Raw genomic sequence first — 16069 nt, forward strand, 5'->3', positions numbered from 1 at the left:
GTGGCTCGTTCTTGTTTGCTTCCCTCCCAGGAAATTGATGACTCTGTGGTAAACTCCAAGGCAATTGTGGAACCAGTTGCTGCCTTCTTGGTGGAGATGGTCTGTGATTTGGTCTGCACGTCAGCCAGAATGGTGGCTTCTATAGAAGTGTTTATATTTATATATATTAACACATTTTTCATCACCCGTTCCCAACTTCTTGAAAGTACAATACTAACACATATAATCATTTACAATAATCATAATTCATCACATACATTCTTAGCACAAAAATTACACTATGTAATTAAATTCTTTATTTCTTTATATTATATATCATCAAAAATTATAATCTTAATCTTAATATCGATTATAAACACATGATACCGACTTTATCTATTGGACATGCCAGAGCTGTTCAATCTATATTAAAATCCCTGTAACCAACATGCATCCATCCCCTACTCATACCAATCCCACAATATACCCACCCATCTCAATTAAACCAACACCTGAAATTTGTAAACACTCTATTATTTCCAGAGATTCAGTTCCTCTTCTCAATAGATGACACCTCTATCATGATACCCCTCTATAATTTCAGATGATTCAATTCCTCTTCTTAATAGCTGAAGCCCTCTCATAATTCCCTACAAGGACCAGTCTGCATAATGTCAGACAATGCAACGACTGTGGCTTAAATTAATCAGCAGGGAGGTACCAAGAGCCAGCAAGAGTTGTGGGAAATAGATCATCTTATGGAATGGGCAGAGGTGCATCTCCAGATGATCTCAGCCTTGCACATCACAGGATAAGACAACGTAAGAGCAGAGTTTTTCAGCAGGGAGAGTCTGGACTCAAGAGAGTGGGCGTTGTCAGATGAGGAGTTTCAGCTGATTTGGGATCTCTGGGGTCTCCTGTTTCTGGAACTGTTGGTGACTTTGTGCACTGCATAAGTTTTCCAATTCTTTAGCTGCAGAAGAGATCTGAGGTCATTGGGTATCGATGCCCTAGTACAGGACCGGCTGGAATATAAATTGCTGTATGCCTTTTCTCCATGGCTCATGTTGGACAGATTGATTTGAAGGATCGAATGCCACAGAGGGATGGTGCTCTTGGTTGCTCCAGATTGGCCCAGGAGGCTGTGGCATGCATATCTGCGGAGGCTCCTAGTGGATTTGCCTCTTTAACTTTGGCACAGAGGAACCTGTTTCAGAAGGAGCCTGTCTTTCATGAAGATCCGTCTCAATTTTGTCTTATGGTATGGCCCTTGACATAGCTTGTTTGCCAGTACTAATTCTACAGAAGTCTGGAGGCTTTGGAACCTCTGAAGGAGACCCAGGAGTGACTGGAGCACTTTCAGTTCTTCAGCTTGCGAATCCAATCGAGCGTATAGACGATCCACAGAGGTAGATAATGCTTCCAGGAACCTTTGTTGTTCTTGAAGCCTGAAGAGCGGAAGTCTGAGCCGAACCATGGAGTTAGCAATCTGTTATGGTTTCGAGGTGTTTGAGTGGATTCTTGGGTACTGTGGCAGATGTCCACGCCCACGGGGAGGAGCCCCACGGGGAGCCACAGTACTGGGCTAGACTCAGGATGCACAAACACAAAGTTTTGTCTTTTATTGAACAGCTGATGTATACCACCAGAGGTGGCAGAAGTGAAGTGATCCAGAGGTAGCAGTCCAGGGACCCTCGGCAGAGGGAACCCGTCTCACCAAGATGGTATAGGGATATCCAGGTGTAGGTTTCCCAGCACGGTAGAGCTGTAGATGAGACAGACTGAGAGTTAGATTACTCACTAGATGGTAGCTGTAAGGTAGATGATTCCACCAGACAGAAGTAGATGGTTACAGGCACTGAGGCAGGGAGTGCAGGCCCTCGAGGAGCGAGTACCTGATCCCAGTAGGGCACCTGAAAGAAGCAAAGGGTTCCCGAGGAGCGGGTACCCAGGTTAGAGAGAATACCCCGGAGGGCAGAGAGAACTTCCAGCGGCATCAAGGAAGCGGCAGAGTAGCTTAGACTGGAGCAGATCTACTCCTTGCTAATTCGCAGGTTAGAAATGGAAGGCAGGCTAAATACCCTCACCGAAGTGAGGAACATCCGGGGCTGGCCCGGGTATTTCCCGCACTGGCCCCTTTAAGCGGAAAGGCTGATGTTGCCGCGCACGTCTAGGCAATGTCAGGGGGCGGGGCTTCAGCAGCGGCAGCGCTCCTGCCTCGGAGGAAGGCCTCTTGGTGTCTCCAGGGCTAATGGTCCGCTGCAAATGCGGGTAAGTATGGTCAGCCGCAGCCCCCGTGGTCGACCGATGTAACACTGACTGGACGCTAAGAAATGAGAAATTACTACTTACCTGATAATTTCCTTTTTTTTAGGTCAGTCAGATGAATCCAGTTTCCCTCCCTTGGCTGCTTTATTGCATAATGATCCTCCTGTGTGCATATGTGTTACAGGGCTTACTGGTAAGTGTTACTCCAGCCCCTAGACTAGTAGTATTACATTCTCGTCTGAGCTCAGTGTTGCCTGATGGCTGAGTATTGCAGTGGTTATCTGTTTTTCATCATTTGTTGCTAGTCTGGCCACAGATGCTTTTGAAGAGAATACTGGCAGGCTGATATAACTGCAAGGGTGTATATACTGTGACGTCAGTTTACTCCATCTCCACCTGCTGGAAGGAATGCATAACCCACTTGTTCTGGATTCATTTGACTGTCTTAAGGAAAAGGAAATTATCAGGTAAGTAGTAATTTCTCAATAATAAGTAATTACCTTGATAGACATGAAAAAGAGTTTAAACTTGTATAAGTTGGGATTGGACATTAGTTGTTAAGAATACACTTCATGTATTTTAAACACTTTTTAAAAATGTATTTTAGTTGTAATTTTGAAGTAGTATTTTCTTTTTACCAAGTTATGACTGATAAGTCTACTCTGTAGTGCTGGCTAGGTACTATTCTGGAGATTTAGTTTTGTATGAGCTTCCTGGTATATTTTTTCATTTTTACTGCTTTAGGATTATTTTTAATTGTTTACACTGAGAGTTGTATTGACATGTAACTTTTTTTTTCCCCACCAAGAATTTTTGTTAACTCTGTTTCTGTAGTTGTTTTATAAAGCAAGTGCCATATAAATAGAATCCCCATACACATTACAGACCTTGAGTGCAAAAAAAGAGACTTAGTTTCAAGATATCTAATAGTGAATATTCATCAAATATAATTTCAAACACTGGGTCAAATATCCTAATTTTCACACTTTGGTTACTTTGAAAACTAAACTGGTTGGAGGCCTTTGAAGATGGAGTTGAGAACTTTTTGGCTTCCCTAGCCACACCAGTACTTATAGGTAGGAATTGACTGGTCCCTGAGAAAGGAGACTGAGGTGCTGTAGCTGTAGCAGAGGCCGACATTTGAAATTAATGGTGCTAGGACTAGAACAGGTGGGGGTTGGGTGGGTGGTGGGGCTGAAATTAGAACTGGAACTTGGAGCTGAAACTGAACCCACAACAAGACTTACTGGCTACGTTTAAAAGGAACACGTGTGCGCCCATAAATGTGCATATTGGTGCGTGAGTGGAGATACGCTGCGATTTTATATCATGCGTGCAATTTAAAATACCTCCCTTGTGTAAGTCTGTGCGGCTCGAGTAATTGTTATGTGCCTATTTCCGCTAGGGCTTTAGCTACTTTTACGCGCATATGCAGGTGGGTTTTAAAACATGCTCGTGAGAAGGAAAAAACAGTTTCTTCAGTTAGTCCGTTTGTCCATTTGATATTGAGGTCTTCAAGACCTCTCTGGTTCTTAATCCAGCAAATCCCCCGCTTGACCACAAACCCTCATGCTGTGCTGAAAGCCCTAAAACTCAAGATCACCAGACTTGCTCCTCATCAGGACCAGCAGTAAAGTTACGTGGATAACACACCGATACGTGTCATAGCCAGATTTTTTTTTTAAATTTGGAATTATGTGTGTAAGTTTTGGCCCCGCCCCGGAACACCCATATTCTGCCCATTTTCCTTCCCTTCTTGACTTATGCACATGTGTGTATTGCGGCTTCTTAAAATTTGTGTTGCTTGCGTGTGGTCGTTTTTTTTATGAGCAATGCTTTTAAAATCTACCTCTTAACGCTTTAGCAATGTAGGGAGTTTGGATAAGCCTTCTGGTTACTGGGAACAACTTCTTGGTTCCCAGAAAAATCTTTTAACCTAGCTTTGTCCAAACAGGTTTACTGGATGAAATGACCACCGTATACCCTTCTTGATCTCTTATGACCCCTGGCCCTTCCTGCTTCTGACTTTCTAGTTAATTTTTGCTAGGGCTCTGGCCCTTTATTTCCTAGCTATTGCTAGTTCAAACCTTGCCAGTGCCTTCCTTTGCAAGTGCCCTTGGTTTAGCAGTCTTAACCAGTGATTATGTAATCTAATGCTCAGATTACATAATTTGTAAAAGGGTAAAACAGAATGAGCAGTGTTGTTATCCGATAGAGTTTATCTAAATTTTCCTGAGTAATTTGCCTTGGGTCACACCCATTGTGACCCATGGTTTTACCTGACTTGGTTCAGTTTTGTAATTATTGGATCATGCCTTCATACCATGTGTCAAATTTATCCAACAAATGTTCACTGCTTTAAGACTGTACATGAACAAGGCCTCTTCTGAAGGGGAAAGGGAAACGATTATTTAGGAATGATCAGTCACTTTGTGACTTTGTCTGTAAAGGTAAACATCATTTCTAAGAAATGTTAAATGCAGATACTTAGTGACTCTATGGGTCCTAGAGAAAACATTGTCTTTGTATAATTCTTTTGCTAGAAATACGTAATGAATTTGCCAGCAGAGAGGGTGGAGATAAAAGCAATAACAGATTTAAAAAATGAATGGTATCAACACAGAGAATCCCTGGTGGCAAGAGGATGATAATGAAGCACTGGGGTAACCTGCATGGAATGGAGGTTGCAATCCTAAACAGAAGGTATGGGGGTAATCTGACTGGAGCAGCAGTTAACCCCCAAAACATAGTAAACAACTTGAGATGCTGATGAGATCCCTAGGGGGGGAAAGGAGAATGGGATGACTGGTTCCATGAGGGAGCTTGTGTCTGCAGCTGTCCAGGGCGGACAGGTCACTGCTGGGCAGATTGGATGAGCCATTTTGGTCATTCTGCTGCCATTTCGTTATTATAATAAAGCATAAGTTCATAAAAAGTCACTGTGATGAGAAAAGAGCTGAACTACTATCACACAAACTCCTGAACTGGACTTGAAGAATTGGGATAAGTTTAAGTGTTTTCCTGAAATTCTCAGTTTTGCTTTCTAGCTGTTTAGCATTTGTCCAATTGAGTATTTTGGGGGGAAAACAGAGGGTTAAATTATTTGAATTGAGCCAAGGGCCGGCTATATTTGCTTCAGGGCGTAAGCGATTCCCGGTGCGTAGAGAGTTGAACAAGGTGTTGAGAAGGGGTACTAAAGAAGACGCCATAGTCTTTTATAATATTGTGGGGTGAAGCCATCTAACCCTGGTGCCTTGTTGGCTTTGAGATCCCGAATTGCATAAGAGATCTCTAGTGAAGTGATCTCCCTGTCAAGGATAGCCTTCTCCGCTTCCGAGAGCACTGGCAGGTCTCTGTCCCGAATATATTGTCCTATCTGCCCTGTTGATATGGAAGGGTTTGCTTCATATAGCATCTGGTAGAACTGTTGAAAGCGGTGTCGAATGTCTGGGGGGGATTTTAGCAGATTACCATCCGGTCCCTGTATCTTTCCCTGGTTTTCAAACGGCTATGTTTAGCCTTAGCCCCCTGAGTGATTAAATGGCCCCTCACTACTGCTTTCATACACTCCCACACCAGTGCTGGGGAACCCTCATTGGAAGACAGATAGTGTGAGATAGTACTATGTAGAGTCTTGCAGAAGTCTGCGACCTGAAAGAGAGAATCATTCAATTTCCAAGGGCAAAAGCCTCCCCCTCCTGCCAAATCGTCTATTTCTATATCTATGGGTGAGTGATCCGACCAAGTGATGTTGTGGATGTTAGTCTGTTTTATCTGAGGCAATAACATTCTGTCCACTAGGAAATAGTCAATGCGAGAGTATGACTGATGTGGTGCAGAGAAAAAAGTGAAATTTCTAGTCTGGGGGTTACAATATTGCCACACATCAAGGAGATTCCATTTCTTTATAAGCGCCCATAAGCGCCGCCTCGGAGCGCTTTCATTAAGGTTACTCCCACCGGAATTATCCAGTTGGGGAGTCAGAGACAAATTAAAGTCTCCTGTGAGAATCAGATTGCCTTTGCTCTCTCTATTTAATAGCTGATCCAGAAATATTTTTTGATCAGAATTCGGTGCATATCTATTAACCAAAGTATAGAGAGCCCCCTGGCACTCAAATTTAATCAGTAAATAGCGTTCCTCGGGATCCTCTACATGTTTTTTAATTATATAATCATTTCCCTTTTTAAAAACTATGCACACTCCCGCATATTTGCTATTCTTCCGAGCAGCAAAAAAAAACCTGTATGCCCACTCGGGCCACGCCAGCAGGTGTTCATACCTGCGTTTTAAATGTGTTTCTTGTAAACATATAATAGCTGCCTTATGTGCATGTATTTCCTGCTTTAACAGTTGACGCTTGCGTGGGATATTGAGGCCTTTTACGTTTAAGGACAAAATGTTAAGTGACATTATAACAGTATTGGAAAGGTAGCAAGCTAGTGACCCATACCTCCAGTTCACAGCATGAAACTGTGTTCCCCAAGAATCAACATTTATCCCATGTAAGCAAAGCATGCACAACTTCGTCCCCTGTACCATACCTATCACTATCTACCACACACCATCCCTGCAACATTCCTACCCCTCCCCCCGCTACATGCAACACCCCAGTTCCCCCCCTCCCCTCCCACCCCTAGTTCCCCCATGCAGAAACCATATCAGCATGGTCCACCTGTGTGGGATTGAGGGCCTATGCACTCCCCAAACACAGTACACAGCAACCCTAGAGCTCCAAAAGCTAACTCATGGGAAGCCTCTCCTCCCCTGTTCAGCCAGTCTGCCCGAATGGCCCTCTATAATCAGAACATTATGAAAACTATATCAACTTTATAAACAAGATAGTATATTATAGTATACAACCAGACATGTGTTCGAGATTCTCCTGAAATCATTTGCATGGAGAAAGAAGAAAGAGCGCAAATTACAGTCAATGAGGCATAATTCAGCTCAGTTCATCCAAGGAAGAGGGAGTTGGGCCTTCGGGATTCCGTCGCAATCGCCGCCTGCCTTTCTCAATTCGCTGCCACTTTGGGGGATCAGGCCGCTCTCTAGACGTGATCGGCACCGGTACTCTTGCTTGAAGACCCACTGCTTCCAGGAAAGCCACTGCTTCAACCGGCGAGTTCGCCTTAGTCGTCACACCATCGATCGTGATGGTGATTCCCTCAGGGTATAACCACCGGTACCGGACCTCAGCTTTTCTCAGAGTAGCGGTGATTTCCCTATACTCATACCTGCGTTTAAGTGTTGCAGGGGCTAGATTGGCAAAGATGGATATGAGATTTTCTTCCCACTTCCAAGACTGTTGTTTCCTTGCGTAAAATTTGCTCCTTTAGAGGATAGCGCAGTAAGCACATGATAATGTCTCTCGGCAGGTTAGTTAGCTGGGGTCCAAGTGTACGGTGATCCCTTTCTATCTCAATTAATTTTTCTCCGGCCGGTGTGTCATCAGTTGTGAGTTGGTTAAGGAAGAATTTGCATATGTCCCTTGTCACCGCATGGCAGTCTCGATAGGCTTCCAACTCGGGAATGCCACGTATTCACAGGTTACATCTGCGATTACGATTCTCCAGATCTTCAATTTTAAGAGAAAGATTAGCTTCCTCTTTTGCGATCCGCTCACTCTGTGCTTGTAGTTTGTCAAGTTTTTCAGCCTGAAAATCCAAGTGGAGATCGCAGTCCTCTACGCGTTGGCCTATCTCCACCATTTCTTCTTTAAGTTCCTCAATTATCTCCATCATTTCCCACTTATTATTCTTTAGATCCCAATGAATTTCACTAAACCAATGGCGAAACTCATCGCAAGTGGGCATCGAAGTAGGCGAGTCGAGCTCTTCAGAGGATGAGTGGTCTCCGCTGGTGCCGGAGGATTCAGCCCACTCAGGCTTTCCATGCGGCTCTAGGCCGTCTCTTTTGCCGTCGCCCTTAGTATATGAATATCGGCTCAAATCCGTTCCTTTTTTCTTTGTAGCCATGTTCTGTGATAAGCTGTATATCTCCAGTCAAAAAATAGCTAGGGCTGAAGGAGGATGGACAGTGATTTATTTAATAGCTATACTTTGGTGCTCCGGTTCAGGCTGCCATCTCTGTTGGTGACGTCACTGCCCTCTCCTCTAAATGTGAAATTTTGTTGAGATCCGTTTAAACAGCCACACCGTAAAAGTCTCAGCGTTTGATAGAGATCTAGGTGTTTTGTTAGATTCTCGCTAATCTACGCCTACCTATTTTAAACATCTTGTTTGTTTGGGTTTTTATAAAATACAATTATTGAAATGGCTTAAGCTTTTTTGGAACCTTTGGACTTTAGATTTGTATTGCAAGCTATGCTTCTGCTGAGTTTTGATTATCATAACTCTCTTCTTCTGGGTCTTCCCAATTCAGCTGTATGTCAACTGCAGTTACTTCAAAACTCAACAGCCTGCTTACTTTTGGATCCTGGCGAAGTTTCATTGGCTTCCTATTAATTTAAGAATAGAATACAAGGTATTCATGCTTACTCATAAAGGGGCAGATTTTAAAACCTGTGCGCGGGCGCAGATTTGTTCGCGCAACCTGGCGTGAACAAATCTACGCCCAATTTTATAACATGCACGTGCAGCCGCACGCATGTTATAAAATCCAGGGTCGGCGCGCGCAAGGGGGTGCACAATTCTGCTACTTGCGCGCGCCGAGTCGGGCAGCCTGCCTCTGTTCCCTTCGCTCCCCCCAGCACCTTCCCCTCCCTTCCCCTACCTAACCCGCCCCCCAGTCCTACCTAGAATCCCCCCTTACCTTTGTTGAAGAAGTTACGCCTGCCAGCCGATGATCGGCCCGTGATCCCGGGCACAGCAGCAAATGGTCTCTGTGCCTGGAGGCTCAGGCCCCGCCCTGCCCCCCCCCCCGGACCGCCCATGCCCTGCCCCTTTTTGCAAGCCCCGGAACATACATGCGTCCCGGGGCTTGTGAGCGCCACCGAGCCTATGCAAGATAGGCTTGGCGCACAGGGGGAGGCAGGGATAGGTTTTCGGGGGTTTCGCGCGTATCTTACGGGCGCAACCCTTTGAAAATCTACCCCAAACTGATCAATCATGTTAATAGTTCATGGCTTGGTGCAGGGTTAAGAGTTTATATTCCATTAAGGTCGTAGAATAAAGGGCAGCTTGAAGTTCTATCCATCAAGATGACACATTTGGGTGAAATTAGAGACCATACCCTTTCGGTGGTCTGCCCAATATTGTGGAACAGCATGCCAGAGAAGTTGAGAACATTTTAAAAAAACTATTAACAACTTGGCTGTTTCAGAGGCACTTTGGCAGCACAATGTAGAAGGTTCAGTGGGAATGTAAGGATGTCTTATCCACTACCTAACGAGTAACCTGCAGATGAGGTCTCAGTATGGTGTCTCCTGATATTGTTCTGTTCTAAAATTTACTTGTGTGTGTGCTTTTAAGTTTTGTAAACCACATTGAACATTCTGTGATATTGTTGTATAAAAGTGATTGTTAAATAAAGAAATAAAATACTGCTTTTTTTTCCCTTCTGGTAATACCCCTTGCCATACACTCCAGCATTCATCTGACTTCATAACAAAGAAGGTTGCTTACTGAATTAAAATAATTTATAGCATTCCTATAATTGTGTTAAATTAAGATTTGATCTCTGGTACATCATTTAATGCTGTCTGTGCTTTATTTTCTCTTTTATTTTTCCAGTCCTCATACAGGTTGGCAGGATTATCAGGACAATGTACCTAAAATCCCTACAGCCTGTATTGCTGTGGAAGATGCAGAAATGATGTTTCGAATAGCTTCCCGTGGTACCAAGATAGTTATTACTCTGAAGATGGGAGCCAAGAACTATCCAGATGCAGATTCTTTTAACACTGTGGCAGAGATTGTTGGCAGCAAATATCCAGAACAGGTATGTAATAATTTTTTTTTTGTAGAGAATTATCATTAAGATAATAATAGCTTTCTTATGTCATTTACAGTGTCAAATAAGAGTATTGTTATGAGTTTCCATTTATTGAGTGTGGTTTATATTTTGAGCTATGTCCTGGGTTGCCCTGAAAACCTGTGATTTGTGCTATTGATATCAACAGCACTACATCAGGATGTTGCAGTAGCCTCTTGACACATCTGCAGTGCCCTTTGCAGGTGTTTCAAAGCAGCCTGCACTATATTTTGTGACTTATGAATACTGAATCTTTTGCATTTATAAACTGTAATCCTATCCCCTCCTAGCAGTCTTTTCTCCACGGTAAACATTTACAGCTGCCCTAGTCTCATCTCCTATGCTTCATTTCCCTAATTAACTTAATTGCTGTTAGCTGTACTTTTTCTAGCTCTGCAGTATCTTTTAATAGAAAGATATCACAACAGTACACAATCCAAGAGCCCTGTCTTGGGATAGAGAACAGCCCAACTGTTGCCTAAGATTACTATTTTTAAGTATTCTTATTGGTTGTCTTGCTGGCAAAGATGGGACTGGTATGGCCTTGAAAGCTTTTGCAAATCCATCTATAGATATAATGGGGTGGATTTTCAGAGCCCTGCTCGCGTAAATCCGCCCAAAACCGGGCGGATTTACGCGAGCAGGGCCCTGCGCGCCGGGAAGCCTATTTTACATAGGCCTCCCGGCGCGCGCAGAGCCAAGGGACTCGCGTAAGTCCCGGGGTTCTCCGAGGGGGGCGTGTCGGGGGCGCGTCGGGGGGCGGGCCCGGTCGTCGTGGCGTTTCGGGGGCGTGTCGGCAGCGTTTTGGGGGCGGGTACGGGGCGTGGCTACGGCCCGGGGCGGTCCGGGGGCGTGGCCGCGCCCTCCGTACCCGCCCCCAGGTCGCGGCCCGGCGTGCAGGAGGCCCGCTCGCGCGCGGGGATTTACGCCTCCCGGAGGGAGGCGTAAATCCCCCGACAAAGGTAAGGGGGGGTTTTAGACAGGGCCGGGTGGGTGGGTTAGGTAGGGGAAGGGAGGGGAAGGTGAGGGGAGGGCAAAGGAAAGTTCCCTCCGAGGCCGCTCCGATTTCGGAGCGGCCTCGGAGGGAACGGGGGTAGGCTGCGCGGCTCGGCGCGCGCCGGCTATACGAAATCGATAGCCTTGCGCGCGCCGATCCAGGATTTTAGCGGATACGTGCGGCTCCGCGCGTATCTACTACAATCCAGCGTACTTTTGTTTGCGCCTGGAGCGCAAACAAAAGTAGGCTATTCGCGCTCGTTTTAAAATCCGCCCCAAAGTGCTTAGGTACCTAGCAGTGGAATCTGTCAGGGACTAGCGGGCTATACATCTTCATGACTTCAGCAGCTGTGCGGGCTAGAAGGTGGATCGGGAATTGACCTCTAGCCTGTGCATCCAGAAGACTCCACAGAAGGGCCAAATAGCCACTGACTGTGTGGGCCAATGCATGGAGATATGGTTGGGGGGTGCCTGTATCGACTCGCACTGTCAACCAAGGGAGACCCCTGTGGCAGTAGACCAGGGACATGGGAGAGCAAGTGCTGGGATTGCGCTTGGAAGGGAGTCATACTAATCCCCCATGCCTCTGCAAGTATTTTGTGTTTGTCTGCTTCTATTTTTGTATTATGGTTATGCTGCTCTAATAAAATATATCACAGTTTGCAAATAATCCAGTTTTCTTGCTGCTTGAGGTTGCATTCACATATGTACCCAGTAAGCAACAAGAACCTTTTCAGTACGATCTCTATACAACTGCTACTACTGTTGCTGCTATTAAACATCCAACTTCTTCCTAGCCATTACCTCCATGGATAAGCAGTAAAAAATGTTGATATTCAAGTGGGTGATGTCATCATATGGCGCTGATTTGAAACACGCTCTCTTGTATGAATGTTCCCTTGCAGCTGTGTCATGCAAGTCTCCTCATTTATTTTTCTTCACTGAAGAAAGAGGACGATTTGGTCTTTCTCTTTGCTGCCACCTTAATTTTTTCACTATTTTTTGTCTTCTTATTTGTTCTTTAGTGTGTTTTTTCCATTTTATCTTTTTTGTCTCCTCAAAAAAAAACAACATAATTTTTTTTCTTTATTGCTCTGTATTTCTGTTCCTAACTACTAATGTACAATGTGCCTCAACCACTTCTTTCACCATCCAGCTCTCATTCCTGCATCATACTCAGTTGAGCCTTTTAAGCCCAATTGATATCACACTATTGTAATTTATATTCTCACAGGACAAGCAGGATGGTAGTCCTCACATATGGGTGACATCATCAGGATGGAGCCCAATCACGAAAAACTTCTGTCAAAGTTTCCAGAACTTTGACTGGCCCCTACTGGGTCTTAAGTGTTATTTCCACTTGACAAAAGCATATATCATAAAAATCACTGTGCAAAAAAACTCTTTTCTTCTAGCTGCTCGGAAATTTGCTTATTAAATCATTAAATAGAACCAGCTGTAGGATTAATCTTTGTGGCACTCCATTAATCATCATTCTCTCCCCTGAGTAAAATCCCCCTGCTACCATGCTGTTGCTTTATCATTCAACCAGTTTCTAACCCAGATTATTACTTTAAGACTCACCTTCAACTTGCTAATGATTCTCTTGTGTGGAACAGTGTTAGAAGCCTCACTGAAATATAGGTAGACCATATCCCTTGTTTTTCCCTGATCTAATTCCCTGGTCAGTCAGTCTTCAATCAAATTTGTTTTGACATGACCTCTCCCTAGTGAATTCCTGTCTCTGATCTGGTAAAAATAACTCCTTATTCAGAAAGATTTATCTTTTCCATAATTCTGCTCATACTGCCTTGTATAGACAAATCTTGCCAGCCATTGTTAAAGAAAATATCTGTAAAATGAACAAACTGCAGTTATGTTGCTAAGTATGCATGAAGAGACATTACCTGTAGTATTTTAATTGAGGATTGTGCTCTTTGCGAGAACCCATCCATTATCCCACAGTATGATCTCCTTTAATATAAGGATATCAGGACAGATTAGTCTTAAATCTAGTGACCTTCAGTTTCTCAGCCGTGTGACCTTGTACAGTGAATTATTTATATACCTGGTGCTGGATTATTTTCATCATTATCAACACTTCTCTTTGGAGTGTGTTTGGACCTGCTCTGTATTATCTGATTGGACTAACAGAAGCAAGCCAGGATTGACTGATGTGTATAATTTACCCTAAGCCTTCGCTTCCTACTGGTTTGATGAAGATTGACCTTGTTCCTGTTGCTGGCTTTTCTTTAACCAGCTTGTCTCTCTGTTGCCTCTGTTCATTAATTTCTGACTTCTCCTGAGCTTTTCTGCTTGTCTGAATCTTGTTCCTGAGCTGCAGGGGCGGCTCAGGGTAATCTGCTGCTTGAGGCGAGGAAAAAAAAAATGGTCCCCACTCCCATGGCACGGTATTAGCTCATGAGAGCATGGGGAGGGGTTGTGACTTGAAATGCTGGGGAAGGGGGAAGGCATGGTCTGGGTTCCCAAAGGAGTGGCAGATAAGAGTGCTATTGGTATTTCCAGGAAGCTGGTGATCTTGTCCTACTCCCAGCAACTCTACCACCTACCTCCCACCCTTTCGCAACATTGACCCCCCTGGGGAAGTGGGAGATGGAGGAATAGTGTGTGTCTGTGTGTGAAGCACTCTTTCCGGGCTGGTGCAAGGATATTGAGCATCTCGGTGAATCGTCCATCCTTGCTCCCACTCCCCTCCAACCACCTGGCTCTCCCCACACATAATTACAAATTATGCTTATATAGTAATAGATTTTATATGAAAATGAACAGTCTTTTGAGGTAAAACAATAGGTAGATTATATTTACATACACTATTGTGCGGTCACCCAGAAAACCCTGTATAAAAGCAAGATACTTGGAACTCACATGGTATTAGGCCCATTGCAAAGTGCATTAGGTATGAACTTGATGCTCAGAAAGCCACGAGTAAACTGAATTACAATTACAATAAAGCAAAACAGTATTAACTGCCAACACTCAAACAGTGACTACCTTACTTAGAAAAAGCCAACACTGCAATTATTACAACAGGCCCTAAAACACCAGTATAGTTCTTGTTAGGAAAACAGAACAAGCCAGGCTGCTATAGACCCCTAAATAGAAACTACACAGTAGGAGAATACCTCACCTTGGTCACATATGCAAAACACAAACAAACCCGCACCAAATACAGAACAAAGATCATTAATTACAAATAAAAATGTACAGACAAAAACTGAACTGGAAAGTGCAACAAGTGAGACTCATAGAAACATAAACATAGAAACATAGAAATGCAGTAGAAAAGGACCAAATGGTCCATTCAGTCTGCCCAGTAAGCTTATGGTAATATCTGCTGCACCTTGTAGGTTACCCCATGCTTATCAGTTTCCCACACATGCAGTGCACCAATAGAAAAAAATAAACATCACCATTCCTCATAAAACAAACAAATCATAATAAAACATACTAAGAAAATTAATATTTCAGAACAGCTGACAAATAGAACATTCAGTAATTAAACTTATATAAACATTTTTTAAAAGTTCCCAAAAATTGATAAAATATTTTAAAAAAGCAGTCACATCAAATACCCAACATTCAAAAGTTCCCAGGTGTGGAGAGTTTTATTTCCAGTTACCCTGAGATTGTCGAGGAAGAGGGCTGCACACAGACTTTTCCTCTCATTTATTACCACACACACTTGCTCACATTCTCACATGCTGACACACACATTCTTCTCTCCCTCTGGAATGCACAAGCTACAGCAACCTCCACTTTCAGCCCATGCAACCAATGAGACTAATTCTCTTGGGATGCTGGCAGGTGCTGCACCTGCATTCTTCTGGCCACGTGACCCAGTGCTGCTCCTGCTCCTCCTGGCTGCAATGATTGCACCATTTTCTTCCCACTCACTTGGGCCCTCACGACACACAGCTTCTTATGATGAGTCCATGTGGATAGGAAGAACAAGGAACTGCAATCTTCACAGTCCTGCCCTCACTGTGCCATCCCTATAACTGCCACTCTAAATAGAAGCCTGCTTCTTCTATTGGCCCTGCAGTCACTCCCATTCACACCTCCCCAATACATTCTTGTTTCCTCTTACTTCTCTTCCACCTCTTCCCTATTCCTCCCTCCCCTCTCAATTGCTCACTCCTTCCACCTCTTAACCCATCACACTCCTTACCCCTTCCCTCATCCCTCTCTTCTTATCCCTTCCCTCTCACTATCCCCTTCCCTTTCCCTCTCTTTGCTTCTCTTTCCTTCCTTCTCACATACACCTCCTCGACCCTTCTTATACCTCTTCTCACTCACAACCTTCTTCCTTCTCACACACTCACCCTCCATTCCATTCTCACTCTCTCCCACCCCTTTCCCTTTCAGTCATTGAGTTCAGCTCTCTTTCCCTTCCGTCTCACTGAGATGAAAGGAGAGAGAAGAGAAAGGGAAGGAGAGATGAGCTAGGTGAGGGGAAGGAGAAGAGTGAGATGTTCTCTCTTTCCTTCACTTTATTGCCATACCTCTCCTCACAGATTATCTTCCTACCTGCCTGGGAGGGGGGATGGGAAACCTGCAGGCATTCATCACTGGCATTGTCTAAGCTCTACTTCAGTCCACATGGAATGGAAACCTCTTGGGCAGTCATTTTCAGTGCCTTTGCAGCTCTACTTAGGCTCTGATGCAATGATTCCTTTCTGCCCATTTTTTTTTTTTTATTTAGATTTATATTCCACTTTTCACAGCACTTCAAAGTGGATTACATTCAGGTACTGTAGGTATTTCCATATCCCCAGAGGGCTTACAATCAAACAGGTCTATCCAGTACCGAGCGGTAGGAAGAGCTGCGTTAGTGCCCGGCGCATCCGTGGTTGCCGCACGCACAGTGCAG

General features: G+C 44.2%; 1 protein-coding gene across 2 annotated transcripts in view; it reads left to right on the plus strand.

The window, feature by feature from the left end:
- The window catches only part of CPQ (carboxypeptidase Q), an 885139-nt gene that overhangs the window by 315045 nt on the left and 554025 nt on the right, over positions 1-16069 (plus strand). For both annotated transcript variants that reach the window (XM_029591758.1, XM_029591757.1), the window contains exon 4: positions 9942-10149. In XM_029591758.1, coding sequence (XP_029447618.1) covers positions 9942-10149 — 208 coding nt within the window. The remainder of the gene's footprint in view (positions 1-9941; positions 10150-16069) is intronic.

The sequence above is a fragment of the Rhinatrema bivittatum genome, chromosome 2 (assembly GCF_901001135.1).
Source record: "Rhinatrema bivittatum chromosome 2, aRhiBiv1.1, whole genome shotgun sequence".
NCBI lineage: Eukaryota > Metazoa > Chordata > Amphibia > Gymnophiona > Rhinatrematidae > Rhinatrema > Rhinatrema bivittatum.